Source organism: Semicossyphus pulcher, unplaced genomic scaffold (assembly GCF_022749685.1).
Source record: "Semicossyphus pulcher isolate SPU_LCO1_2020_fin unplaced genomic scaffold, fSemPul1.0.p SCAF_21, whole genome shotgun sequence".
Lineage (NCBI taxonomy): Eukaryota > Metazoa > Chordata > Actinopteri > Labriformes > Labridae > Semicossyphus > Semicossyphus pulcher.
Window position 1 is genome coordinate 19,606,237 of NW_027211695.1, and position 27,681 is coordinate 19,633,917.

At 43.3% G+C, this 27,681-nt stretch overlaps 1 protein-coding gene across 1 annotated transcript in view; it reads right to left on the reverse strand.

The window, feature by feature from the left end:
- The window catches only part of arap2 (ArfGAP with RhoGAP domain, ankyrin repeat and PH domain 2), a 140,861-nt gene that overhangs the window by 51,576 nt on the left and 61,604 nt on the right, over nucleotides 1-27,681 (reverse strand). The window contains exons 12-15 of the mRNA XM_069672434.1: nucleotides 24,000-24,085; nucleotides 23,734-23,916; nucleotides 17,789-17,963; nucleotides 6,203-6,328 (exon numbers count right to left, since the gene is read on the reverse strand). Of these exons, the coding sequence (XP_069528535.1) occupies nucleotides 6,203-6,328; nucleotides 17,789-17,963; nucleotides 23,734-23,916; nucleotides 24,000-24,085 (570 nt within the window). The remainder of the gene's footprint in view (nucleotides 1-6,202; nucleotides 6,329-17,788; nucleotides 17,964-23,733; nucleotides 23,917-23,999; nucleotides 24,086-27,681) is intronic.

A 27,681-nucleotide genomic window follows, 5' to 3' on the forward strand; every position in this document is an offset into this window, starting at 1 on the left:
GAAAACTTATTTCTGCACTGTAATCTGAAATGTAACTTTTTCTTTATGTATTCATTAATTTCATTATTATATAAAATACTAATTTAAGATAAATACATCGTAAAGCAGCTGTCTGGCCTCACCTTGTCAAACATGTTCAGGGAAATATCTCAACATCTACAACACGAATCGGCACAAATATTGGTACAGCCATTCATCGCCCCGAGGGGACGAATCCTTCAAGTGAATCCAGTGTGTCTAATAGAATAAATCTACAGTTTGGCTGTTTTTCCAGGGACATTGCAGCCTCACAGAGCAGTATCGTCGTTGAGTGATCAGAACAAGTTGTTCCTACACTTTGGTTTTCAAGGTAAATTAAAGTAGATGCAAGACGACGGACATGATAGGAAAGCACAGAACACACACTCTTTTTGTGGAAATGACTGGATCACCTGTTCCGGCCTCTTGAAGTGACTCAAATAACACGAGGACGCGAGAAAAAAAATCATTTCAGAGAGGTCAGAGAGGTCAGAGAGGTCAGAGAAGATCCGGCTTCAGTTAGAAGGTTCACAATCAACAACTTCAAGTCAAGGGCGTTTAAGGTCCCACAGGGTGCAGAACCTGAAATATGTACATGAGAGGACCGAGCTGTCCTAATACATCAGAAATATTAACAGATCTCATTTTGATGTCGGCTCATGTGGCATCCAGATCCTGTTTATCCTGTTAGCTTTTATCTTCTTGTACAAATGAGGGGGCAAATGTTTTTAACTTCCTCTCACCCTCAAGAAGAAAGACAACAAAACTCCCAACAAGAATCTGAGGAATAATTGGTTCGAGGTTGTGTGTCAAGACAGAATGGGCTCACTACACTTGGCCGACCACTTCCTGTAGAATGATCCAAATAACCGGGAAGCACGTGTGCAGGAGCAGATGTCCACACCGAGTCTGAACAGTGCGCTGGGAAAGAAAAGGGATTAAAGGGGAGGGCAGAAGGTGGAGAGAGACTACAAATGTTTGACAAATGTAATTTCAGATAGAGTTATCTCTTTCGGTATGAATTGTGAAAGAATGTGAGGGATTTGGTGGACCGAAGAGAAGACAGAAGAGGGTGTGATGACAGGAATTAGACATTTTCATGGAAGCCTTAAAGTGAAAGAATATCTGTAACTAGCAGAAAGTTGTACGGATATGACCCAAGATATAACCCTTTGTACCGGTGGAGCGAAGCTGCAATGGGTTTCACTCAGCTGAATGTAGCTACCATTGAGCTATGTTGAAATGTGTGCACGTTGCTTCCTCTGACAGAAGGCCTTTGGATGCCTTCAAGATATTCCAGAAAACCGAATGGCAAGCATCCTTCTTGCGTCTTTGTTTGTGGTTCAGAGTTTCCTTAGCGGGTGGGATAGCACTAGCTTTTCTACACAAGCAACCGGCACAATGGAAGGAACAATAGTGCTTGATTTACAATCAAGCAGCTGCGTCCATTGCCAGCTGTTCGCCGCACACACACAGAAAAGGCCCCGTGGCCCAGCCGTTCGCCGCGGGAGTCCGCATCCAGCCCGCCAGAGACAACGCAAGCGGAAGCCAACCGTGGTACATGCCTCCACCGGATAAATTGGGCCAATTAGCTTGTACGCCAAGAGCGCTCCCTGCATCGCATTTTCCAGGGGAAGTGTGGAACGCGGGATCTCTCTTTGTCTTTTTTTTCTCCGCGACTCCACAAGTCGAAAATGTGCTAAATGGTCGATGTATGCGAGATGAGCTGGTTGATTAGACTAATCAAGTCTTCAGTGCTGTAATTAAAAGTCTCATTGTTCCTTGACTGAGTTGCACAATAACATATTAGCTCAAAAGTTTGGTCTTCATTCTTACAGATTTACCCCATAAACTTTTTATCGGCCTCGCACAGACACTCAATTCAGCGTGCGTCGAAGAGAAAAAAAGCAGGCCGTGCCCCTTTTCCACTGAATCAGCCTCTTTCCTCCCTCGCTCCCTCATCCCCCCCTCCCCTCCCCTTCCGCCAATCTTCTGCCTATCTCACCATCAGACTAAAATATCTGTGATGAAGACATCTGCTGGACAGCTTGTCAGGGGGCTGGAAATGGAAATCGAGAAACTGAAGGGATCTGAACGATCTGTCTGTGCCAGCATTACAGCCCACTTCATTACGGGGAGGAATGGACAGATATGGCATAAGATAAAGAAGAAGAATCTGCCATGTATTTCTGGTTTAAGCAACAGCACTGCTCACTCATTTAAGGAAGCAGGACACAGTAATATCAGTAAAGATAGTCCAAAACGCACACTAGATAAAGATTAATAGTGAAAAACGGCTTTGAGGACTGAAAATTCGGATAATTTAACATCCTCTGAAGACGCATTTAAGTCGGAAAACATAAAGAAGATTTGGTTTACGATCAAAAGCTTGACTCCAGCTTTGTAGGCGCATTACTGAACGTTCAGAAGGCGTCCTCACTAAAACTGTAGCGTTAATTCTGCTCTCTCTTTTCCTCTGGCAGGAGTGAGTTACCGGGCAAATGCAGAGCGCAGCTGATGAGAAAAAGACCAAACTAATCAGAAATTAGGGCCGCCATTTCCCCGCTGCCACTCACCATTTCAGCCGCAGCTCAGACACACACAGACGCACGACTCGAGTACACACTCTTTAATGTAAAAGAAGCTGCCCGGTGACTTCATTTACGCCAGCATCGACTGCGTGGACCTGATGGAACAGCAACAGCTAATAAAGCGCTGCCACGCTGGAGGATAAACAAGTTCCATCTTGTTTCGGGACCAAATAAAACAACAAGTTTGTTTTTCTAATCCAAATTTAAACTCCCCAGCAGCTTCTACGTGGCTTTTTTTATTTCTAACTTCTAACAAGCACGGTGTTTTATTTCATTATGTCGGACTGGCGCGATGATCCCACACGCCACCTCGCGCAACGCCTTTGACAAAATCCAAATTAATTTAAGTCTGGATTTGTAAAAGCATGAAAGCCCGTTGGAGACAAGAAAAGAACTCCAAGTTTAAGATGCTGTGGCAGAGTGCTTTTATTAAGCCCTGAGCACAAGCTATGAATTATTAAGAGCTCGGGTGTATCTATAGAGCATCAAACCATTAGCCTGGGAGCTAACGGCATCCACAAGTACATTCAAAAATACCTCATCCCCTCCGTGCTCACAAAGCCCTGACAGTGCTTCCTCCTGATTGAAGAAGTTGGGCGTTTCAGACCCTCCTTGAATTTTTCAAAAGCCGCAGCCGCTGTTGAAGGGCCATTAAGGCACAAAAGCCAAACTTGTACGTCTCTGCATAATAGATGGAATAACAAGGTGTTTATCGGACGAAATATTACGAGCACTTATCGGAGGGGGAGACGACTCTGGGATGGCGAGTTGTCTGAAAGTGGTACAGCAGTGACTAAAGTGGACCTTGACAAAATGGGCACCTGTAGCGTTCCTCCAACCCGAGCAGGAGTTCACTTTAAGTACAGTGAGGAGCAGGAAGCGAACTTAAAGCTGCTCTAACCGATAACTTAAAGCTACTGTCATCAATATTTATTTATTTACAATCATTACATAACTACTTATAAAGTAACAAAAGTCGCTCATATTGATGAATTCACGTGTATTTATCACCCAACGTTGCATTTCACCTCAGCTCTGTCGACCGTTTCAGTTTCATTAAAGCGCTTTGTTTTGGTTTAAGTGTGGTTCAGTCTTTATGGCTCTCACAGTAACGCTACCAGATGCAGGCAGCTGTTCTCAGCTAATAAGGTCTGCCCAACACCAAGGAGCAAACTCTAGTGACGAGCTGGTGAGTATGATGGTGCATAGCAGCTTATTCCAGATATTCCTTAAAGAGACAGAAACTAAAACAGAGGTGTAACTTGTTTGCAATCATGTCAGCAGGTGGGCAGTAACATCACTCTGAACTGAATGAATGCGTATGTTGCTTTTTGTTCTTTCAATGTGTAGAAAGGCAACCGCTAGCTAACCATGTTCAACAGCATTAAATGTAAGTTGTTTTGGGGGCAATTTAAAGGGGGGGTATTATTCTAATTTCAAGCTTCATATTTCGTAGCTTAGCATAATTCAGACTAAAATGAAAACTCATTTTTGGTGCTCTGTGCAGGCCCTCACACAGCCTCTGCCCGAAACGACTCAGTCAGCTCTGTCCCTTTAAGAAACCCCGCCCCTACAAGCTTGCTTTCTTCTGATTGGCCAGCTCTCTGAAGCCTGCCGAGAGACAGAACTCAGCGTTTGAGGCACGCCTCCTAACCTGTGGCCGTGCTACAGAGTTGTCGACAAATACAAATTTTTTTAATTGTGACATGAACGTCTGCTGCTCTTGTCCTTTCGAAAAGTAAACACTGAGAAAGTGTTTTTTTGGCTGTAAAGGAAAACATCAAAGACATTCTGAACCAACTTGACGAGCAGAGCCGTCGGGCGGAGCGGTGGAGTGGGAAAAATAAAGTTCTGCTGTGTCTCGGGCAGATGCCCAAATATAGAGTTCCTCCAATTAGTGACATCACAAAGTGAAGCACCATGGGGAAGTCTTGGGATTAGTCCACCATACTTTTACCTACAGATTTGAAACTTCACCCCCGTTTAGTACGAACATCCAACATTGTAACATTGTATATATGTCTTATAATGTGAAACAGCATAATATCCACTCTTTAAGGACAGTCTGTCTCAGTTTCCATTTTAAAGTACCATCTCATTATTCTTTTTATGTGCAAATTTCAAATGTGTCCACTTTGATTAAAATGAACATTAATGCCAACATTAAGTCTGCAAACATGTCTTTGAAATTTAAGAACTTTGAAAGGTGATAATATGTGTGTCCTTTGTTTATGGCCTGTTTCTGCTGCCCCCAAGTGGCCAGGAGAAAAAAATCAATCAATTCAAGTTAAAAGTAACTTTTTTTTTTTTTTTTTGTATGCCTTTGTTAATCACAGCTATAAAACTAGTTAATCGCTGATATGTAAGAACATGTTTACACTGCTAATAATGAGTCAGACAGACAACAACCCAAACCACTCTGAAGGTTTCAAAGAAACCATAAGGACAGCACGTAAATGATTTACATAATGTGGTGAATCTGTCTTTGAAATAGGCTTATTCAAAAAGTCTGATTGTCCAATTATTCATACTTCTTGATCAATCAGACTTTGTTGTAGTGAATCACCATGTTCCCAGAGCTCAGCGATTACTTTGGTAGGTGTAATATCACACAAGTGGAATGAATGATGGCAAAGAACTATGAAATTAAAGCTCAGATTGTACAACATTGAAATCGTCCTTCAACAAATGAAATGGAAATGAATTCCATTTCTACAAATAATGAGAATTTCAATAGACGCTGGTTAGAATTTCCCCCAGTCTCCTCTAAGGGGCAATTTCCCAGACCTCAGCCCTGTTCATTAGCCTCCACGTACAACCGCCCAATGAGAGGAGAGCGTGTGTGGGGTGATGGAAATAGAGATGGATGTCTCGCCCAAGACGTAGGAGATTCAGCTCATTCAAGTGGCAGCTAGCTGCAAGCTGTCTCGCACCTTCTTTCCCCCCCATTTCTCCTCCACCAACCCCTCCCCCGTTCTCCAACCCACTCCTCCACCTTTCCCGATAACCCTCTTCCCCAGGGGCAGCATCCAAAGCCGGCTCCTTCTCCTAATTACCCATGGGCCCAAGAAACGCTCCAGCTGTTGGGAGAAGTGGGACCGCTGCAGAGCAGGAGGTTGGGTGTGAATTGGAGCCTGATTAAAAGTTTTAAACTGCCTTCGAAGACAAAAGAAGAAGAATTTAGAAGTTTTGGAAGAAGCATCTCCCAGGTAGATTTGGAAAGGATTTGTCTGAAAGTTCTTTTATTCCTTTGTATGTAAATTTATTTAACCTGGCCCTAATTCACCCTGTACTTCCGTAGAGCATTCACTGCTGGGTCATCCGAGAACAAGCGTCCGCCTGACAAGTATTCCCAGAGGACGGATGAAGAACGCATTTGAAAGACACATTCATTGATCGTTTTGACTGGGCTGTTTGGTGTGCGGATTAAACGATTGGCAGTTTGACAGCTGACAGACTGACACTGATTGATCGATCAGCGCTTAACTGGAGTAGACCTTCTGACAAACACGCAGTTTAAATTGCTTACAAATGGATTGATGGATTGATTGGCCTTGCCGGTGGTATTTTGCAAAACGGCGAATTACACTCACCGTCTCGTCCGCGGCGGTCCAGCGTCGTCTTGACGGGGCCGGAGGAGATGTAGAGGAAGCCATCCATGAAGAGGGAAGCGTCTGACAGGGAGGTGTTCTCCGACCACTGCTCGAGTCTGGGGAAATCTACAAGAGGGGGGAAACAGTAGATGAGCAGGGGAATGGTTTTTCCCAATGAATTTAATGGGGGTTCACTTTTCTGACACTTGACTTGCTCTTTCTCTTGCAGTTGTAGCTTTTGAGTTGTGGTATTAGATATAATATTTTACAGTACATGGAATGGTAAATGGAAATCTTCCAACCACTCAGAGCGCTTTTACACTTCATGAAACATCTCCAGCCAATCTCCAATCAGTATATATGACCAATCATACCTGATGGCTTCGCCTTCGGGCGCAATTTGGGGTTCAGTGTCTTGTCAAGGACACTTCGACACGTTGGAATGTAGCGATCAAGGATCAAAGCCCCAACATTCCGAGCCACAGCCGCCCCCCAATGACCCCTCGGGGATTCTACCATAAACATCCAATAACGGACGCACGCTTTCTCGTACTCAGGACTCAAGACTCTTTTATAAAAAACCTTGGAGGTGAATCAATTGGCAATCCCACAGTCCACCTTTTGGAAGCCACCATTATGCCTACAATTCTGCAGCAACAGCGTATGTTATCCACACATCTGTCAAGATTTCCAGCTTCCATCACACGTCAATCAATGGTGGTCGTCCCATGATTGTCCCAATAAATTGGTTGGGATTTTGAAAGTTCTCAGATCAAGACAGCGCCAATGCAAGATAAAATGTTTATATCCCATTCTGATTCACCCCCTCAAAAAGATCCTTCAACCAAAAACTGTTCAAGTGCCCTTAAGCAAAACACAACCAGCTTCATTGTTGCTGTTCTTGAACCTGACCTCCGACCTTCCCACAAGCAGCAGAAACATGATTATACATTTATTCAGTCAGGACTTTTTCATGTGGTTATTCTTTGCAAAAATTCAAAGATAAGGTGTTCTGAGAGTCTTTCAAGGCACATGTACAGTATCCATTAAAAAGGAGCCTAACACTCTGTGCTCTCTTCATCTTTGTCCATTTAAATTAGAAGCCTTCCCACCTCAACTCCCTCCACTCGTCCTTTCTTGCTAGCTTTAAGAGCTCCACCACATTCAACCTTATCGTTCTCAAATTCAATTAGCTTCAATTCTGAGGTTCAATTTTCTGCCAGGGCCCGAGCAATATCTCTCAGATTTTATCTTCACTACCTCCAGCTCTCTCATCAAACAAGGTAAAATAACTTTAATTGAAACCGCTTTTAATTGAAGCGACATTTGCACCCTTTACTGACACCAGCGGCGTCTCATCTCAGAGCAACAGATCGTTCAACAGAAGAAAACAATCAGTTCCTTTACACAAGACGGCTGACTCTGAATGTGTGTGTTCTGTGTTTGGATTGTCTGATTAATCTATTCTGTTCATGTGAGCATTGATAACCTCTGAGTTACAGTGAAATATTACAAATACACATCAATATTTTAATATAACAGCTAATATGTCAAAACCACAATTTACCATTAGCAGTTGGGTAGCTAGCAAAGCAATATCTTTGTGGAATATTTGTGTAATTTATTACACTGGTTTCCACCCTCCTCCAGGCTTACAAGATAGAGCGAGATGTGTGAAGCTCTGTATCTCTCTGCGGCTTTCAGCTGCTCTGCATTTGCTAAGCCACACCCACTTATTCTGGGACCAATCAAACCTGAAGTGTTCCTCTTTTTAAATCTCAACTGGAGAAGTCTGATTTTCAGTATTGGCACCATATAATTGTAACAAGCTGCCAAACGCTCGTACCTATAAGCCGATAGATCTTTGGTACTATTTAGGAGTGTTAAATGCATCTTAGGCAGAAGTGCTATAAACAAATGTCGTGTTCAGGGTCGCAGGGGGCTGGAGCCGATCCCAGCTGTCACTGGACTAAAGGTTGGGTACACCCCCAATTGGTCAGCAGTCAATCACAGGGTTGACACATTGAGACAGACAACCTTTCACGCTCATACTCAAGGGCAATTTGGAGTCACCGATTAACTCAACCGGCATGTCTTTGCACTGGAGAACCCGGGGGGAACCCACGAAGGAATGGGGAGAACATTCAAACTCCCCACGGAAACATCCGAACCAGGATTCGTTCTAGGAACCTTCTAGCTGTGAAGCGACAGGGCTAATCGCTCCCAAAGATTGCATTCAACCACATAGCTCTTGTTGACAACCCTGATAAGGATGTAATGGGATAATATGGGGGGTGGGGGTGGGGGGGCTATATTCCAATATATGCCCCAGAATTTTGTGCTACGGCCCTGGTCTCTGTTGAAGACCTTGGCGATGCCTGACAGACACAAGTGTATCGATGTGTCTTGGTCGTCAATTTGTGTTCCAATCTCATGATTTTAAACCCGAGTGTAAACACGTGTGCCTGCATTGTCATGTTCTATATTTAATTTGCTCCCGTGTCTCTCTCGTAACACAGATCTTGATCTCAGTGACACATTGTGATTAAATCACTCGACGGGCACGGCTCTCCAACGCGCTCGTTCTAAATGAGGAACGTAAATGAAAAACAACCCAACAAATCCGCCTTCACCCACGAGCACTTACACTCGTATAAATAGCAATCAAACCAACAACAACAACAACATACCTGGCACGGTACAAGCGTTTTCATGCACTGCAGCCATTTCTAACAAGTCCAATATATTTTTGATGTGTTGCCAGGGCTGCAGAGCCAATCAGGAGCCTGGGTGACGTTAGTTAGTAACATCTGTAATCTAGCTTTGAATCGAACACGGAGAACGTGTCTGCCAATAGCAGCATCATAAATACATGGAATCTGACAGAATTTAATCAGCAAACTGCAGAGAAGGGAGTCCAACGCGCACACACACACAAACACACACACTTTTCCCAGCACTCAGGTTGAGAGAATGTAAATAAGCCAGTGGCTTGATGCTGTATCAGTTGTAACAAGGCTCTCTCTCTCTCTCTCTCTCTCTCTCTCTCTCTCTCTCTCTGTGAGCCTTCGAAACGGTCCCTCCGGGCCCCTAAAGCTGGACTCTGTTAAGATGGGACTGTGATGTCTGTGGGGGCGGCAGTTGAGAAGTCTGGCCTGCGCTGATTGGCTCGGTCCCCAGCGAAGGGAGGTGACATGACAGAGTGCTCAATTAGCCATCTGGTCGCCCACAGCAATGGTCACAAAGTGGTCCCCGACAAGCGGTGGACAGTGGGGTAATCAGAGGCTCTCGCTCGCGCACACTCAAAGACAGTGAAGCCGCGCGGAGTAATTGACAAGACAAATGGCTAACATATGCCAGGCAAGCATAGATAACATGTACATGTTGGCGAAAGATGCTTTTAGATATGAAACTAATTTATTTATTGAGCCAGAGGACACACAAAAACAAATTATTTTTAGTTAAAAGTCCTTCAAAGTAAAAGCACACGCACACACACACTCCGCCGCGGAAAAACGCCTTCATTAAAAAACTAGCTTGTGACCTCTTGACCCTCTAAAGTCCAGCGTAGAGTGGTGTTGGTTAAAATCATAAACTACATCAACAAGCACTGCAAAAACTGCCAGCGCCTCGCTAACAACAGGGTGGAATGGAGGCTCCAGATGAAACAGGGCCTCTGATTTAGTGTTTGTGTATGTGTGCGTGTTTGTGTGTGAGAGTGTTCATCTTTTTATTATCCACACAGAAAGCCGGCTGGATAAATTTTTAATGTGCCGCGAGATTCAGAGATCCGAGGCGTCAGGGATGCTCGTGTGGCAACAATAAAACTTCTCTGCCTCCAAATCCGTGGTGTGTCATTTAAGAAGGAGCTGAATGATGTCAACAGTGAGAGGCAGCGCTGTTTAGCTTTGGTTTTACAGTGAGAGAGCCTCCTGGGTGGAGCGAGGAGCCGCCGTAAAAGACAATTTACATGTTTGCATTGCTTTGTTTACAGTTTAAGCATTAGCGGATGCTTTCATCCGGAGATTTACGTTCAAAGAGCTGGCAGGGGTTTACTGTCTCGCTGAAAGAGACACTTTTTTAGCGTAGAAATTAAAATTGCAACCTCAGAGCTGCTGTTTTTTATGAGTTCCAGCATCTTGCAAAAAGTACTAATGGCTTAAAAGTTTCAGCTTGTAGAAAAGTATGAAAACCCCAAGGAAACAATGGCGTTGCTTTCTTTCGGTTTCTGTATTTATACGTTCACTGGGAGGCACAAAAGTTTGTAATTGTACACAGCCTCTTAAAGCTGAACAAAAGGTTAAACGGAATTGTTTAACATAAAGGTCGCTGCTAAATACCCAAAAGAGAAATATCACCAAAGACGAGAGTTACTGTTAGATTTACTGATATGATCTTACTGTCGCAAACAATCCAATTCTTCTCAACGGCTTCTTGGTGTAAACGAACCCAGCAGACTCGCACTTGAGAGACGTTTGTTTTAACGTTGGGCCCAAACTTACGCTGGTTCGTCAACAGTTAATAAACACGATCTATCGCTCTTTCATTCACGATTATACGAACGATCATCCAGCCAAAAGACGTAGACACGTCTAAAACGTTAACCCCCTTAGTCTAACGTCAGCTGGTGCCCATTAACATCGACTGACTGGGAAAAGATCAAAGCCATAACATCTGGCTTTTCTAGCATCTTTAAGGTAACAAGTGATTAGCTCTTTTTTGTTGTGCCACAACTCTAACCAGCCTCATTTGCCATTGCAACGTCTTGTATGCTACCTGCCCAGTGCTAGCAGCTAGCTTACAGGTACGTCATTTGGGGTTGGTGGGCAAAAGCAGGGCTACAAGACGGACTTTAAAGTTACAGCTTCCAACCATTACAACTTCCTAATGCTATTATACGATGTATTTATTGTGCCGACCCAAGTGGTCCAAGAAGCTCTTGGACACCAGTTTAAACACTGGTGAACATTACATCTTTGTTAATGGGTTAATGTCTATTATTGTGATTGGAATGAACATAAAATGTGTTAAACAGCTAATTCTCAATGTAAGTTAACTGAAAAGGGAACTGATGTTTGTGTATTTAAACAGATCCAGAGTTGTTGGTGTATTGGTAGCAATTCCGAAGTGGCAGGTAGAGATCAGTCGGCATTTAGGAACCAATTACCAACTTGTCTTTCTGGTCGGACAGGGACCGGTGCCACCAGCACAGAGAATGACCATTTCAAGGGCTGAAACTTAGCTTGTGTGTTATGAGGCTTCCTTACAGCCAAAAGCTCCTTTGTGTTGTCTTTTTATGCCACAACCTGGATGGTACAGCTTTCCTGCCAACACCGGTGCTCGATACATGCTAAATTAAATTAGCCAGCCAGCTTTGGTGGTTTCTAATGCTCATTTTGGTGTTGAGTGAATTTATATTTGACTTTCCTTAACCACTTACACTATAATTAGCATTCAAAATTGGAATCAAATCAGATCCAAGTACAGTCCCAACAGTATTTGGTGTCTGGCGTCATATCCATCAGCATGTCAACGCTAGCGAGTGACAGGACAGGCACTGGTGACAGGATGTGTGGACACGAGTTGTGTCAAAACAGATTATCATGAAATATATTTGACTAAGATGTCAGAAAACATTTTCTTTGACAGTTCTGTTTGCCACAACTTGACACCAGATGGAAAAGCATTGATCTGAATCTGATCTGAGAGAGTTTTAAAGCCTTTTTAGGTCCAAAACCAAACCAAACAGATTATTCATGCTGTGTAGCCAATGTAGTCTCTTGAGTGTAACATTTGGGAATACATTGGACATAAAAAATGATAAAGGACCCTGAAAATATACAAGAAACCACCGCAGTGGAAGCCTTTTGACTATAAGGGATGGATCCATCATTGAAGCTGCCCTCAAGGGTCGCTAAAAAGCGAAGAGACACCGCCTGAGAGACCTGCCACTGGCTTTTTTTTAATGGAATCTCAGATGGGGATATGTAAATGAACCTGCTCCTACGGTATCCCAGCATGCTTTTGGGGCGAGCAGGTGTAGGGGGGAGAACGAGGTCCGTCGAGGCCCACATGCATGCTTGCAGAGAGAAGGAGCTAATGAAGTGGCAATGCTCCGCCATCAGTGGATGTGTCCTGACGCTGGAACTACAAATGAGCTGCTGTGGAGGGTAGGGACGCGGGATGACAGCTTTGTTTTGATGCACTATAACCAGGGGAAATGGATGGTTTCCCTATTTTTATTCCTACATACTGGGAGCGCATACACACTGTGAGGCTGCAATGTTTTCTTCACACTATGGAGATACTCAGACACTGAGTTTAGTTGTTGAGAGGGAGAACAGTTCAGGTTGTATTGCTTGCTTTTCCCAGTTTCCCACCAAGGGGATCGTCAATTTGAACCCTGGTTGTTGACTTTCATTCAGTAGAGTTTCTGGTTTACAAGCAGCATGTTGTGTTTGATTGAATAAAGGAAGAAGTAGTAAACACACAGCCACAACAGGAATGCACATAAAGCCATGACAGCAGATACAATGCTGTAGGATCAATACGATATGTGCAGTACCATACAGTACAATACGATACAATACAGTGTGATACAGTACAAAACAACATGATACAATACGGTAGGGTACTGTATGATACGATATAGTAGGGTATGGTATGGTAGGATATAATAGGATACGATACGGTACGAAACAGTACAATATGATACAATACAGTGTGATGCAGTACGAAACAACATGGTACAATATGATACGATACTGTAGGGTACAGTAAGGTACAATACGATACGGTAGGGTACAGTAAGGTACAATACGATACGGTAGGGTATGGTAGGGTACAATACGATACGGTAGGGTACAGTAGGGTACAATACGATACTGTAGGGTACAGTAAGGTACAATACGATACGGTAGGGTACGGTAGGGTACAATACGATACGGTAGGGTACAGTAGGGTACGATACGATACTGTAGGGTACAGTAGGGTATGATATGATACGATAGGGTACGGTAGGGTACGATACGATACGGTAGGGTACAGTCAGGTACAGTAGGGTATTATACGATATGGTAGGGTACAGTAACATACAATAGGTTACGATATGGTACGATACAGTAGGATACTGTAGGGTATGATACGGTATGGTACGCTAACATACAATAGGTTAAGATACTGTACGATACAGTACAATACGATACCAGACAACATGGTACAATACGATACGATACGATACGATATGGTAGGGTATGGTAGGGTACGATACGATATAGTATGATACGGTACAATACAACATGGTACAATAGAATATGATACGGTAGGGTAATTACAATATAATAGGATATGAGACGGTAGGATACGGTACAATACAGCGTGATACGGGACATTAGGACACGGTAGGGTACAGTGGGATAAAATAAGGTACGATACAGTACAATATGGTAAGATACAGTGTAATACGGTGCGATACAATATGGTACAGTACAGTACAGTACAGTACATTACGATATGATACAATACAATAAAGTGCTGCAACAACATAAAATAAATATGTCGGTCCTTTGTGACCTTGCATGTGTGCAACCGGAACGTCAACTTTAAACCCAGTCTGAGGTCTCCAAAACCGAGAAACAATGCTGAACTCTGTTTTGTCCTCAATATTGGCTGCTATCTGGCTCCTTTTATTCCTCCCTCTGTCAACACAGTGCTTTGCAGCAGGGATGGTGTCATGTGGGTATTGAATTGTTCCCGCTCTCTGCCAGACATAACTCTGCGAACAAACAACTGAAAAAGTTCAAAAGTTCTGTTTAATCAAAATGTCTTTCTCTGCTAACTCTGGGGGCCGCATGGACTAAAAACGATGCAGACGTCACTTTCCCACAGCTTTGTGTTGTGTGACAAAGTGTCCGGTAGTAACAATGTCAAAGAGGGAATTTGGACAGTGTTTGTTTTGGAGCCATAATCTTTACTGTAGTTTCACATAGTATTAAATGTTTGTGTTTTTGTATTGTTCCAAGACGTTTTAACCCTGCTGGAAAACGATGGCAGTGATCCTCAGCCAAAATGCATTGGTCGGGTGGGACCTGAGAAGCAGCAGAGTCAGAGTACTTCAAACAGACTTTCACTGATATAGTAATAAACTACTATTTGACCCTCATTTGAGGATTGCTTTTCCAGAGAAGAACAGGGAATTACATAACACCTATAATTTGTAATATCCACACATGGCAAGTGTAGTTTCAGTTCTATATTTTCTACAGTTGTATATTTTTGTTATTGTTAATAAATTCAATCAAAAGATCAGAACAGGTTATGAGTCAGACCGTTGATGTTTCCTGAGGGCTCTCAGCCACTAACCTACCGTACCCACTACTGGAGATATAAAGTCCTTAAAATGAGGTTAGAAATATTTATATTCTTTTTTTTTTTACAATTACATTTTATTCAATTATGCTTATGTTTAAGAAAAAACACAGATTACACCGGGCTGGTATTTCAGTGCTTATAAAAAGAGGCATGTTTCAGGATCTTTGTGTGTTTGGTGTAAACAAGACAACAACTTTTAGGTGGTTTGTGACCCTGGGTTTTAGGAGTCGCGTCTGGCTCCTTGCAAAGTGCTGGACAGACGTTCGACCCTGAGGCACTGTAGGCAAAGAACACCGCGAACCTGTCAGGTAACCTCCCTGACCTTGGTGCTTCTTGTCTGCAGTAGTTGGTCAGTTTAGTTGGACATCCACCTCTACAGGAGAAGTCTGGTTGGCTCCATACTCGTCTGTTTGTTAATGATGAAGCCGGATAACTTCCAGACCTCTAATGAGCACACGCTGCCTGTATGTTACGCATTTCAGATGGACAATGCAACATGCGTCAATGTGTGTCTGGATGTGTGTCTTCTCGCACACCTCCAAGTAATGGCCATCACCATGGCGACCAGGTGACCCATGCTAGCAATTAGGACTCCCTAACAGGCTCGGTGCAGGCGAGTGTGCACAGATGCGGCGCATACATTATGTAAAATACGGTCCCCGAGAAAGTCTCCCCGTGGCCCCAGCCAGCGGCCTCTCTCGCTCCTTTAATCTAATACACTCCTATCATCAGCCCCGCCTGGAGCCGCACAAACAGAACACACCGGTCACGAGGAAGCAGTAGAACACAGCACATCTGCGCCGCGCCTCCGACGCCAGGAACACGAGGTTGGTAATACAAAGGAGAGTTGGGAGAAAGTTGGAGAGACAAAGGGAGTGAGAGCGAAAGAAGAAGGGAAAAGAAAGAGAATTTTTTCACTTAAATCGCCGGATTCAAATTTGTGGGTTTTTCTGCCTTCATTTCATATTCACAGCAGTGAAAAAAAACAAAACACCCACTGTGCTTTTATAAACATAGCGGCACAGCGGCGAGTGTGAGTTTTAAACATGATTGGCTTATTAAAGTACAAAGACAATGGGCTGAATTTATGTGGCGCCGGTGGTTGTAAAAGTCCAACTCGCACACCTAGTTTAAAGGCCCTTACACGGATTTATGAGTGCAAGTCAGCTTTTTTTTGTTTTTCTTTCTTTCAGGTCTGACCAGGAGAATTTATGAGTTATTCTGTTTCATAGCTCCCTTTTGTGGTCCAAGCACCTCACCTGCACCTGGGTGGCATACTGAGGATGGAAAAGTTTCCAGTATTCCAGCTGGAACTCTTTTTTCCCTTTGTTATTGAAAGAAGTGATTGTAAAAAGAATATACGCTCACATGCAGTGGAAACAACCGTACGGGAGGCGGGGTGCAGGTGGGCCTTTCTTCCCAAAACAACAGACATACGGCGGCCATTTTTAGGCAACAACTTTTTTCCCCTTAGAGTCAGAAGAACAAAATATATATATATTTTTTTAAAGAAGACATCCACATGTCTGGCTAATTTGCTTACTGCAGTAGCTAGTAAGCTACTAAGCTAGCTTAGCAAGCATTACTTCTAAAGTAGAAGTACGACAAATGCAAATGAGGACTGAGTTTAGGTTAATGCTAGCAGTTCTGTCCGATTCTTTGTTGATTTAAGACTACATTTAAATGCGGTTAAATCGGCAGCCATATACAGAGGCTACAGTCCTCGATGTGGCGGCCCCGGGTTCAACTACCGCCCTCGGCCCTGTGCCGCGTGTCATCCCCACTCTCTTCCCCTGTTTCCGACACTATCCACTATCTTCTCATTAAAGGCATGAAAGGCCAAAAATATAATATTTTTTAAAAAAGCATAGCATAGTATTTTTTCCCCCCCAAGTTCATTAATTATTCCTCGTTTTCAGTCGTGAAACACTGTTGTAATGTGACCAATGAAGCAAACCTCTGCGTTGCTACTCCCAAAGCTAACGAAAGAACCATGTGTTACTATGCCAACGCTGGTGTTAATATTGATCATTCTTACCAAATTTATAAAAATCATTTCATGGGTTGGAAACGGCTCAACACGCCATCGACTGTTTTAAATCAGCCCTGGACCTTGCCAGCCGGTGGTGACGTAGATTCAACCGTTTGGGACAAAACTACATCATGAAATTTACACCAAAAAAAAGGAATGTTAACGCCTGCAAATGCTCACGCGGTCGGCTCCGAAAGCTTCAGGTGTTAGTGTGGCTGGAACTGATAGGGCTCGGGACCCCCACGGTCCTCCACAATACTAAAGTGCTGTTTAGAGGACTCTGGAGGGGAGAAGTCCTCCACCTCGATGAGCCCTCTGTGGCACATGTGCCTCGTGACTCTGTGTCGCTCCCACTTTTTCTCTGGCCAGGGGAGGGGACGTCACCGAGCTGCCGGACACGCCCACCTCCCTCTCAGCCCTTTTCCCAGTTTGAGCATTTTTTAAAATTGTGCAGTGGGCAGAGTTATGGTCAGACCTGTGTGGTGCAGTTACACTTTAAAGGTGTTGTTATTTCTGCTTTAAAAGAAAGACCATAACACCAGGAAGTGTGGCAAATGTGCTTTCTGTAGTAGGTAGAACAGTAGCTAGGTAGTGTAGGAGGTAAGCTAGTTTCTACTACTGTAGAAAGTAAGCTAGCTTAGTAAGCATAAGCTCCATACAGGACTGAGTTTAGGTTAGCTTGCGGTTCTGTCCTATTCTTCTTGTTTTAGTTCTATATTTATTAAAGGAAATTAAGCTACATTTAAAGGCTAGACCTAGCCAAATCCATTAACTGAGATAGCATTAGAGAGTTCTTTAACTAGTCCTCATTTTCAAACCCTTTTCTTTCATGAAACACTGTTTGAAAATGTTCCTAATGAAGCAAACAACTGTGTTGCTAATCCAACGCTAACGAAAGAACCTTTTACCTAAAGAAGTCTTCTACCATGAAATGTTGAGGATGCTAACTTCTTACCTCGTACATACAGCTTTAGCCTCCATGTTTTCTTTTTGGGGAATACATTTTGCAATAGGAGTCACACTGAAAAGCTAACACAAAGTTAGCATACATTTCCTAGCTAGCTACAGCCAACAATAACTGGTTGCTGTCTAAGGTAACACAGCTGGCAAGTGTTACATCCGCCGTTGTCGTAATTGTAAAAGTGTACCATCAGTAACTTTAGGAAGCATCCACAGTGGCTTACCAGACAGTTTGTTCTGGTGCAGGAACTCCATCTGTAGTCTCAGTCCAGCACGCTGGGCCAAGAGGTACGGGGTGGAGAAGGTTGGATCCCCGGTGGCGCACATAACATCTGCCCCACTGAACAACAGTGCCATGGTCTGCAGCACATCAGGCAACACCACAGCTGCACACAAAGCCTGAAACAGAACAAAAGAACACATGAAGGGATTCTCCGCAATGTGTGCCTGCGCTATTTCTTATGAGGTCTTAAAATTGTTAAATTAAGTACGAGTAAAATAACACTATTAATAATTTTGACATATTAGCAACTCTGATTCTTTTAGTGGTCGCAAATCTTATTAATGCAAGTCCACCTGTCAGTGAATGTTTCCTGGTGCGATAGTCTAATAAACGGCTGAATAAGTGCGGTCGCAGCTCATTGCATTCCTAAGTGGCTTTCTATCGCCGGATTAATACCTTTAAAAATTTCACACCCCAGACAAAGCACCAGTGAAAATCCCTGGAAATGGGAGTATGGTCTGTGTAGCAGCTTGGTGTCGCTCTGTGTGTCTGTGTGCGCACGCCAGCTTGATGGAGGACAAAGAGTCTATAAAGCAGCGTCAGAAAACCATATAAAGTTTAGAATTGAGTTCCGCCCGCTGATCTCAAAAGAGGAGTTAAAATAAGATCAAACTTTAATACTCCCCCCGGGAATCATTAAATCGCTAATCCCTGTGAAAAAAAAAGAGGAATATAGCAAATAAGAACAGGACAAATGGGCCATATTAAATATAATGAAACTAACAATTTCTAAGAAGAGGAGAGAGGGAATAAAGGCATGAATAGCAATGAAGTGAGCAAACAGCAGAGCATGCTGAGGCAGAGGGAACCACATGGAGTGAACGTGCTGTTTGAAACACACCAAGTGCCCAGTATGTACACAATATAAAGCTGACAAACAAGACGTGCAGTACAGAATGTAACATCAAATAAATGATGAAGGGATTTAACAGGCTGCGAAAAATGTTATATTCAGATATGTTCTGCAGAATAATGAAAAGGACGATGTATGAAATCTTTAATATGAGTCATTATAGGAAATTATCAACTCTGCTTAATTAAAAAACAAATGACAGGTTCCTCCTGCTGATCACTCATTGACTTGAGCGATATACATTCTTATTCAGAGTATTGATTTGTTTTGCCATTGTTGCTGTTGTCTTTGCAGTTGTTGTAGCTTTGGTCATTGCTCTGCACTGCCCTTTCATGTTTAATTTATCCGTCCGGTACAGCAGTATATTCGCAACAAAAATTGAAAAAAAAAAAAAAATTGAAAAAAAAAAAAAAGAATAAATACAACAAAAAGTCTAATTTTTAACTTAAAGGGCATTTTTCAAAAATAAAATCAGGGATAAACTCAAAAATCAAAATAAACTCTAAACTCTTTCAGGGGAAATATCCCAACTTAAAGCTCTGAAGTAAATCTAAAAAAAGAAAAAGAAAAAAAAAGCTTTAAGCAACTTAACAGTCTCCCATTGGACTGTTAAATACCCTGACCTTTGAAACTCCCTGCCACCAGTTTATAGTGCAGGTTGGCTCCTACTCTAAATAAGTCTGATATGTAACACAAGATATTTTCTTAGACTTTAAAAAGCAAAATTTTCCCACCAAAATGAGAGCGTTGACACTGGGTTTTCAGACCCGGGAAGACCCGCAAATAAATGCCGATTGTCTCTTTTCCCATTGCCAGTGGAGTATACTCCTTTCGGTCTCTTTTCTGCTGCGTCACCGTCTGACGTCACAAACGCGCCGGAAACAGGGGCGAACAACAAACTTCCCCTCGGACCAGAAGAAGCTCGCTCACCTCGCTGTCTTGCCAGTGTTGCTACATCTTGCACGAAACATAGAACAAATTCGCCGTTGTATGTTGTTCTTCTGTATTTACGCGACAGCGGCCGGAACTTCAATGTGCGTCATAGCATCGCGCTGGAAAGGGGGCGGAGATTAGCGCGTCAACCCGGGTTTTGTGTTCCCCTCATTGCAGAGTCATTTGACCCGGGTTTGAATGCCGGTTGTAACCTTTCCCACTCAGCACAGAAGTCGGGTATTAGCGGGTGTTAGCGGGGCTGTAGTGACAGACAATTTTAAATATAAAGGTCAGTTTATCTGAGTGCCAATCAGAAGAAAGTGGGCGTGTAGGGGCGGGGTTTCTTAAAGCTGACTGAGTCGTTTCAGGCAGAGGCTGCATGAGGGCCTGCACAGAGCACCAGTGTGAGAAAAATAAGGAGTTTTTTAACCGTAAATTATGCTAAGCTCCTCCACAGGTATCACAGAGTTAAAAATATAAGGCTTGAAATTAGCATAATACCCCCCCTTTAATGTATGAGTTTCTGTCTTTGTAGCCAACCAGCTTTGTGAACAGCCTGCAGACGGACCAGCTAGGCTTAAGTCAAATAAATGTGCCCATATTACCCTAATTTTAGCATCCCTACACTGGCTGCCTGTTGATTTTAGGAGTGATTTTATCACTCTTTTAATCACGTTAAGGTCAGACATAGGCTGGCCCCTCTCTGTATTGCTGATATGTTATCCCCCTATGAGCCGGACGCAGTCTGAGATCCTGTGGTGGTGCTTTGCTTGCCATTCCAAAAGCTTTATATTTCAAATTGTCTGAGCGCCAATCAGAAGAAAGCGGGCGTAGAGGGGCAGGGTCTCTTAAAGCTGACTGAGTCGTTTCAGGCGGAGGCTGCATGAGGGCCTGCACAGAGCACCAGTGTGAGAAAAAAGACTTTTTTAACTGTAAATTATGCTAAGCTATATGAAGCTAAACGGGTGGATTACTTTCTAAAACTACCACCACATTTTTGGACTCTTAGGTTATTTATTTGTGTCTTCCTGCAGCCTGAGGACTGAATGCTCTTCAGTAACAGCATCCAGCGGTGATTAGAAGAACTGCTGCCTGAGGCTCCTCTGCCGTCAGCAGTCACCCATGCAGGTTATCCCTTCAGCACCTCCAGGTCCTCTTCAACAAACTTTGCTTCTATAAATACACGATGATGAATTTCACCTTTAACAGGAGAAGGAAGTCGAACTTATATACGTGATACCCGGCCGCGCAGACGTGCTTTGTTCAAACTATTCACCTGTTTCACCAGCCGAGAGACAAGACATGAAAGAGGCAGGAGAATACAGTCTGGCTGCGTCTGTCTCTTCCTATCAGTCCGTTCATTTGACGCGACATTGTGCACGATGACCCGCGACAAAGTGGATCAGCGGAGGAGTCGAGTGGCAAATAGCGGAATTTCAACGAGCAACCCCTGCTTTCATCGGACTTGGACCGAGTCAGTAAGCTGCATCGATCTGCCACAAACAAGCGAGAGCCGTCTGAAAGTGTACACACACACACACACACACACACACACACACACACAGACATAAACAAAGTGTCAATATAACCCGACACCCACACACAGACGAGCAATGAGATATATAGGTATTAAAGTAATTCCACGTATCATCTTTATCAACAGAAAACATCACATAAAATAATTTTAATAAGTCCTTGCTTCGTCGTCACACACACATTCACACACGCACACGCACGACGGGGTCAGATTAGGGCAAAATAGTCCCAAGCAGCCTGGCCTTATTCTGTATCGTCTCTGGAAATGACCTTCCGTGTCATAGCAATTACCGCAGCCACTAGAGGCTTTATGTGCATGCCTTGCGTGTGTGTGTGAGTGTGTGCGTAATGATATAAGAAGGTCCTCTGACACCCCCCATCTCTAGGTCATGTGGCCTGCGGAGACTCGGTGGAGGTCACGGGGATATGAGCTCCTAATGGGGAACAAGGGAGTAGGAAACGAGGGAGGGAGCGGGTCAGAGAGAGGTCGTATAAGAGGGAAAAAATAAAAAAAGCATACACGGGTGAGATTATGTAATTGACGCAGGCAGGTTTAAATCCCCTCCCTGGCACACATCATATGATTCGACACTTTAAAGGCTAATTTACTGCATCTGTTGAGGGAGTTTCATGACCCCCGGGCTCGTAAAACTCGTTCAAATGCCGTCGCGTGATTTAGAAATCGCATGAATGTCAATGAGGAAATTGCAATCGTCTTTGTTCTGGAGGAGGCTCCCGAAGGAATAGGTTTTATATAGCTTTTATTTCTTCCTATTCAAACTTGTGTTACAGTAAGTAAGTGTGACACGGAAGAGGAGGAACGCGTCCAACGAGATTAGAGTCAGCGTCCTTGTTTATGTTAAAAATACGCTTTTTTTATAAGGAGAAGTTTTTAAAAGTGTTTTAGCGCAGATAGTGTGCATAACAGCTCGGTGACACGTTGATCCCTATCAAATGTAGTGAGCCAATTTATATAAGGCAGACTCGACAGAGACAGCAAACACAAACACCCACTTCCACCTCTCTTTCCTTCTTTCTTTTCACACACACACACACACACACACACACACACACACGCACACACACACACACACACGCACACGCACACGTCTCCGCTGGCCAAACCCTTTTAGCTAGCCGCACTCTCTATATCTGTCACACTTCCCCTCCTACACCGCCCCGCGAAAGAAACACCCACTCTAACAGCAAATTCACACATCCTTAGTGGAGCAGCACACATGTTCACACGCATGTCCCAGCCACACACTCCCACACATACACACACACACACACACACGGGCGTAAAAGCCAGCAAAGCCGCAATAAAACCAACCCAAGCGTTTCTGTTGTGGATCCTAATCCACTTTTCCACTTAGCTAGCGAGTATAACTCTTCCTCGCTCCCGCCCTCCACCCTTCCTCTGCCTCGTTCCCTCTTTCTCTCCACGTCTCCATCCCTCGCTTTCTGCTCAAGGAAACAATACAAGGAGGCTGATCTGCGTAAACGCTGACGCAGGTGGAAACTTAGCTGTTTGGAGGCTCGGTGCTTCGTGCTTTTAAGACCTTCTCTTTTAAAGGAAGCCAAAATAAAAAAAAGTGCTTTTTGCTTTTTTCGCCGGAGCAATAAACCACAAATGGGCAGAGAAGGCCTTAGCGCCAACCTGCTAACATTTGAGATCGACAAGACTTCCCCTCTGGCATTTTCAGACTCAAAGTGCTGTTTTACTGATGGCCAAGGGGCTTTTCAGGTTCACTGAATTTAGTTCAGTCATGCAGTACGCTTCTAAGAAGTATCGATGAAACTGTAACTGTGTTTGATGAGCTTGATTTTGCTACAACCTTAGCAGGAAGATAGTTCGGTAACTACAGACAGAAAAAATTATTACTTATTTCCTGTAGTAGCTAGCAGAACAAACAATGCTAACTGACAAAAACCAGACCACCAGACAAGAGGTACATCCAACGGTATGCTTGTCTTTGTTGCTAGCCACTGATATGCTAGCTAGCACAGCTAGCAGCACTTGATATGTTGGTTATAAACTTCAAAATACAACCAAATGTTCCTTTCAAATGAAGGAATGTTCAAGGCCCAGTGCAAGAGGAAAAGAGGGAATTCACAGAAAGATGCTAGCATGCCCCATGGTTCTAAGAAGTATAAATTAAACCCTAACTGTATTGTAGGTACCCACAAAGCGCTACAAGGTTAGTGAACTTCAGCTTGATTTTGCTACAAAGTTAGCAGAAAGATAGTTAGGTAACTACAGACAGCTAGCAGAACAAACGATGCTAACTGACAAAACCAGACCACAACACAGGAGGTAGATCTAAGGATGAGCTTGTCTTTGTTGCTAGCCAATTTTATGCTAGCTAACACAGCTAGCAGCAGCATTTTGGATATCAACTTAAAAATACAACCAAGTGTTCCTTTACATGAAGGAATATTTTAGTTCCAGTGTAAGAGGAAAAGATGCTAACATATTCGAAAAATGAATATGCTAGCATGTTAACTTTTTGTTAGCATTTTAGCAGTGTGTATTAACGTTTGCTGTTTAATTGAAGTTGTACCTGGTTGAGCTGCTCCAGGTCATCAAAGCCCTCCAGAACCTTCCGGTACTTCCTCTCCCTGTATTTCCTGCGGATGAACGTGGCTCGTTGCTCCGTGGAAGCCCCGCTGAAGAGCCCCTCCTCCAACGGAAGGTTAGCAGCCCAGAAACTGTTAGCGTTCTTGTTCCCAATCTCCAGGAAGAGCTGATGGGTTCAGGAAGATTTAGAGGGTACAGATAAGAATCATATGTAGCTCAAATTAAATTCTAAATGTTTACAGTGCGTACCTCCACGAGCGCATTACTCCAGATACTGCTGTCCAACTTTAAGCTCCGTACTTTGGAGATACTTGGGCCCAGAGAGCGGTGCTGCCCTGTTACACAGGAAGACAGAAGTCGCAGGCGTTAGTTCTTCGACACACAAACATCTTCGAAACTTATAACAAGCTTGGGTTTGTGAAACTCATGCGATTATGTATTCAGAAATGCATGGCTGTCGGGCTATGCTTGTATTTCCTGAAAAGTTCATTTGGAAAACAAAATTAACATGTACATATATGCATGGAAAACTACACAGTGTGCGCACAAACACACACACACACACACACACACACACCACGTGTGAGCGATGGAGTAAACACTGAACAGGCAGTTACAAGATGGAGAATCGGAGCATGACTGGAAGCTCATTCTCTCACTCACAACAGACATATTTAGTCCCCTCAGCACTCCTAATTGGAAATGAAAGCACAGAACGAGGGCCATTAATTGCTAATGAATCATGAGTAATTCATTGTGTTTGTGGGTCGGCCTGTTTATTTGGGTGAACGAGAGGCTTCTGGGGTTGCTCATGGCCAGAGACAGAGCATACATGCATAATACATCTGGCAGAAACTGGCTGTATGTGTGAATGTGAATGATTGTCCTGTGTGTAAAAGTGGATAATTCTAGATTTAGATTTGGCATGATCTCATTACTGTCGTCTATGCTCAAGTAGAGCAGTTGTGAATGAATATGTGGGGCCGTGAGTGGAGGAACGGTTGCCTTGACACAGATCTGCATACTCCAGAAATCAATGAATTGTGTCATACAAGATATTAAAAAGAGAAACTAAACTAGGAAATAATTTTTGATAACTAAATATCTTCTTTAGGTAATGGTGGCGTTTTATCATGTCATTACTGAACAGAACAAACCATAAAACTGCCCTCGAGTAAGATTTCCCCACAGATACATATCCTGTAATCAAATTGGTTTAAAAGCATGTCTTCATCTACTTAACATAGTGCAATACACTTAACAAAATGTTCTTATATCTAACGTGAGCTCTTCCCAAAGATCCTGATCCGCAGTGACTTTTAAACCCGACACCAAGACGCATTAACCTGACTCGTCTCATTGCCTCCAGATTGCATTGTGAATCTGATATGCTTGGCCATATCCCATTGCAGTCAGACTTGATGTGATCAAATGCTGAACACATTAAGGACAAAGGCCAGTCCCAGCAGTCTTGCCACAACAGCTCTTAACGCTGATTATTTTCTCCATGGGTTTCCGGATTGCATTATACCAAAAAGACGACTTCGGTTTTGTAATTACGTAATGTTGTTTGAGACCTAAACTGCAATATTTCAATAGTGTGTTGATAAATTTAAATTGTTTCCACATAGCTATGAAGATTTACACTGTGTAGTTGAGTAATTAGGTGGCTGTACAATGAAAACTGAAGTGGGCCAAGAATTGTACCCTGTGGAACACCATATGGACTGTAATGGCCATTTGAATAAGCTCTACCAACATTAAACTGCTAATTAAATAGTTGTCAAACTAGGTAAGGGCTGTTCCATAAATATCATGTTTTATATTATCAGCACTGTGTTATTTTTTTATCAAATTAAGGGGGTATCTTTTCACATGAGCACTTTGCCTGAGGTCGTTTGAAACTTTAACCAGTGCAGCTGAACAGAAAGGGAATGGTAGCTGCCTCTGAGACCACATGACAAATAAAGGTCAAAGGACATGTTTGCCACTTTTGCCTGTGAAGCCGTGAAAATATTTTAGTCTTGACGCCTACTGCATTGCTGCCGCCACGCTCCATCAGCTGAGCCATACAGCACCACAGGACCATTTTCACTTGTGTAAGGGTAATGAAGCTGAAAGAAGTGTGCGGGCACGTGCCGGCAAGTACATGGTGAGATCTTCCCACGTAATAGCCTGTTGTAAATGTCTTCATCTCTCCGATGGAACCAAAACAACACGCGAAAGGGCATCCCCATCACAGCAGCTTTCACGGAGAAATTGCCCACCCCGCCACGGATTTCAGCCCCAATTAAAAACTTTTCCAGCGACAGTTCACGGAGCACTTTCCCAACCTCCTGTACTTCTGTGTCATTTCCCCCCCCATCTCTCAATGACGAGCGAGAAGGAAACAAAGCAAGGCAATGAGCACTGCGTTTGTGCGTTGCTATGGCAACTGTTGCCAGCAGATGAGTCTAGAAGTTGCACCCTGGTTAAAAGGAGTTCATTGCAATTACATGTGTGGAGATGGGCCTCGAAATCACGGGAGTAATGTAATTTCCTGTGGTTGGTTGAGTTGCACAGTGGGAGAAAAGGGCAAAGGGAGGGAACAGAAGTAGAAACAGGGACGGCTTCTGTTGTTGGGGAGTAAAGTTACTCAGATATGTGGACCAGTTTTTCTTTCTTATTTTATCTGGTTAACCATCAAGTAAGTTGGGTAAAAACCTTAATAGCAAAAGTCAATATTTTTCTATCAACAGTGGATCAAATGTGTGAAGGTTCTGAGTCATCCAGGTCATGGTCATTTAAAGCTCAATCCAAAGGCAACTGGATTTGGTTGGAACGTCCTTAACCAAGTCCAGTTGCCTTTTGGATTGAGCTTTGAACGGATCAAATCACTGTTTTGTTTTACACCACTCACACTTCTTAATTCAGTGCTACAGTTTTATTGGCCTTGTACCAAGCCACAGTGCAGTAGGCAGCTATTCTGAGTGAAAGAAGTAGCTGATAACCCCAATGTGGACAACCACCATAGCCACAAACGGCAAACAGACAAAGTTTGTCAGGTCTTATTATAGACCAGACCAGAGCAGAGCTAAGCAGAGAGTAGAAGAGGTGGTGACTGCTCAAAATTCAAGTTGGTTTAAAATCGATTTAGACGCAAATGATTGGAGTCTGTGGAGATAGATTCGTCTGGATTGAAAGGAACTAAGGTTTAAAAGTATAGGCCGCTTTTCAGGCGCCACCGTCCGGACACGTTGGAACAATTTCAACAATGCGCCTAGTGGGAAGTCAATCTGATGAAAGGTTCAACTCCAACTCCAACCAACACCAACTGTCGGTTCAGTCGGTGTTTGTCGGATGGAGTTGTTCGAGTTTGACCTGTCCAGTCGGGTTCGGTGGAGTCGCGGAAAGTTGGACCAATGTGCCCCTTGACAACTAGCCTATAGTCGTGTGTGGAGCGTCAGTACGAACGACCTTCGATGTAAAATAAAGCAAAAACTTGAATAAGAAAAAGTCGGCAACAAAAGTCTGTCCTGTCAGCTCGAGTCTGGGCAGTTGGTTTTCAAACATTGATAAGACTGCAGACAGGAAGTGCCAACTTCTGAATGTTGAGGAGAGTTGGGCACCTTAAGGACAGACCTAAATGTATAATACATACATAAATACATTCAGACCGATAACTCTGATTTTGGTTAGTACCACGCGTCCTCAGAGAGCGTCCCTGCTGCAAGGAGACATTCAAAAAGGTCCTTTTATGAAGAGTAACAGTGAATTTGCTTCTCATTATAAAAACCTTCTATTTCTAATGGAAATGGGGGAGAAAACGCAGATGAGCACCTGATTATGAATTGATGCCCTTGAAAGTAATTAAAAAACACACATGATTATCGGGGTGAATGCCTGTTCTTTCATATTATTGTTTTTAAATAGATCCACCTGTTTTTTTATA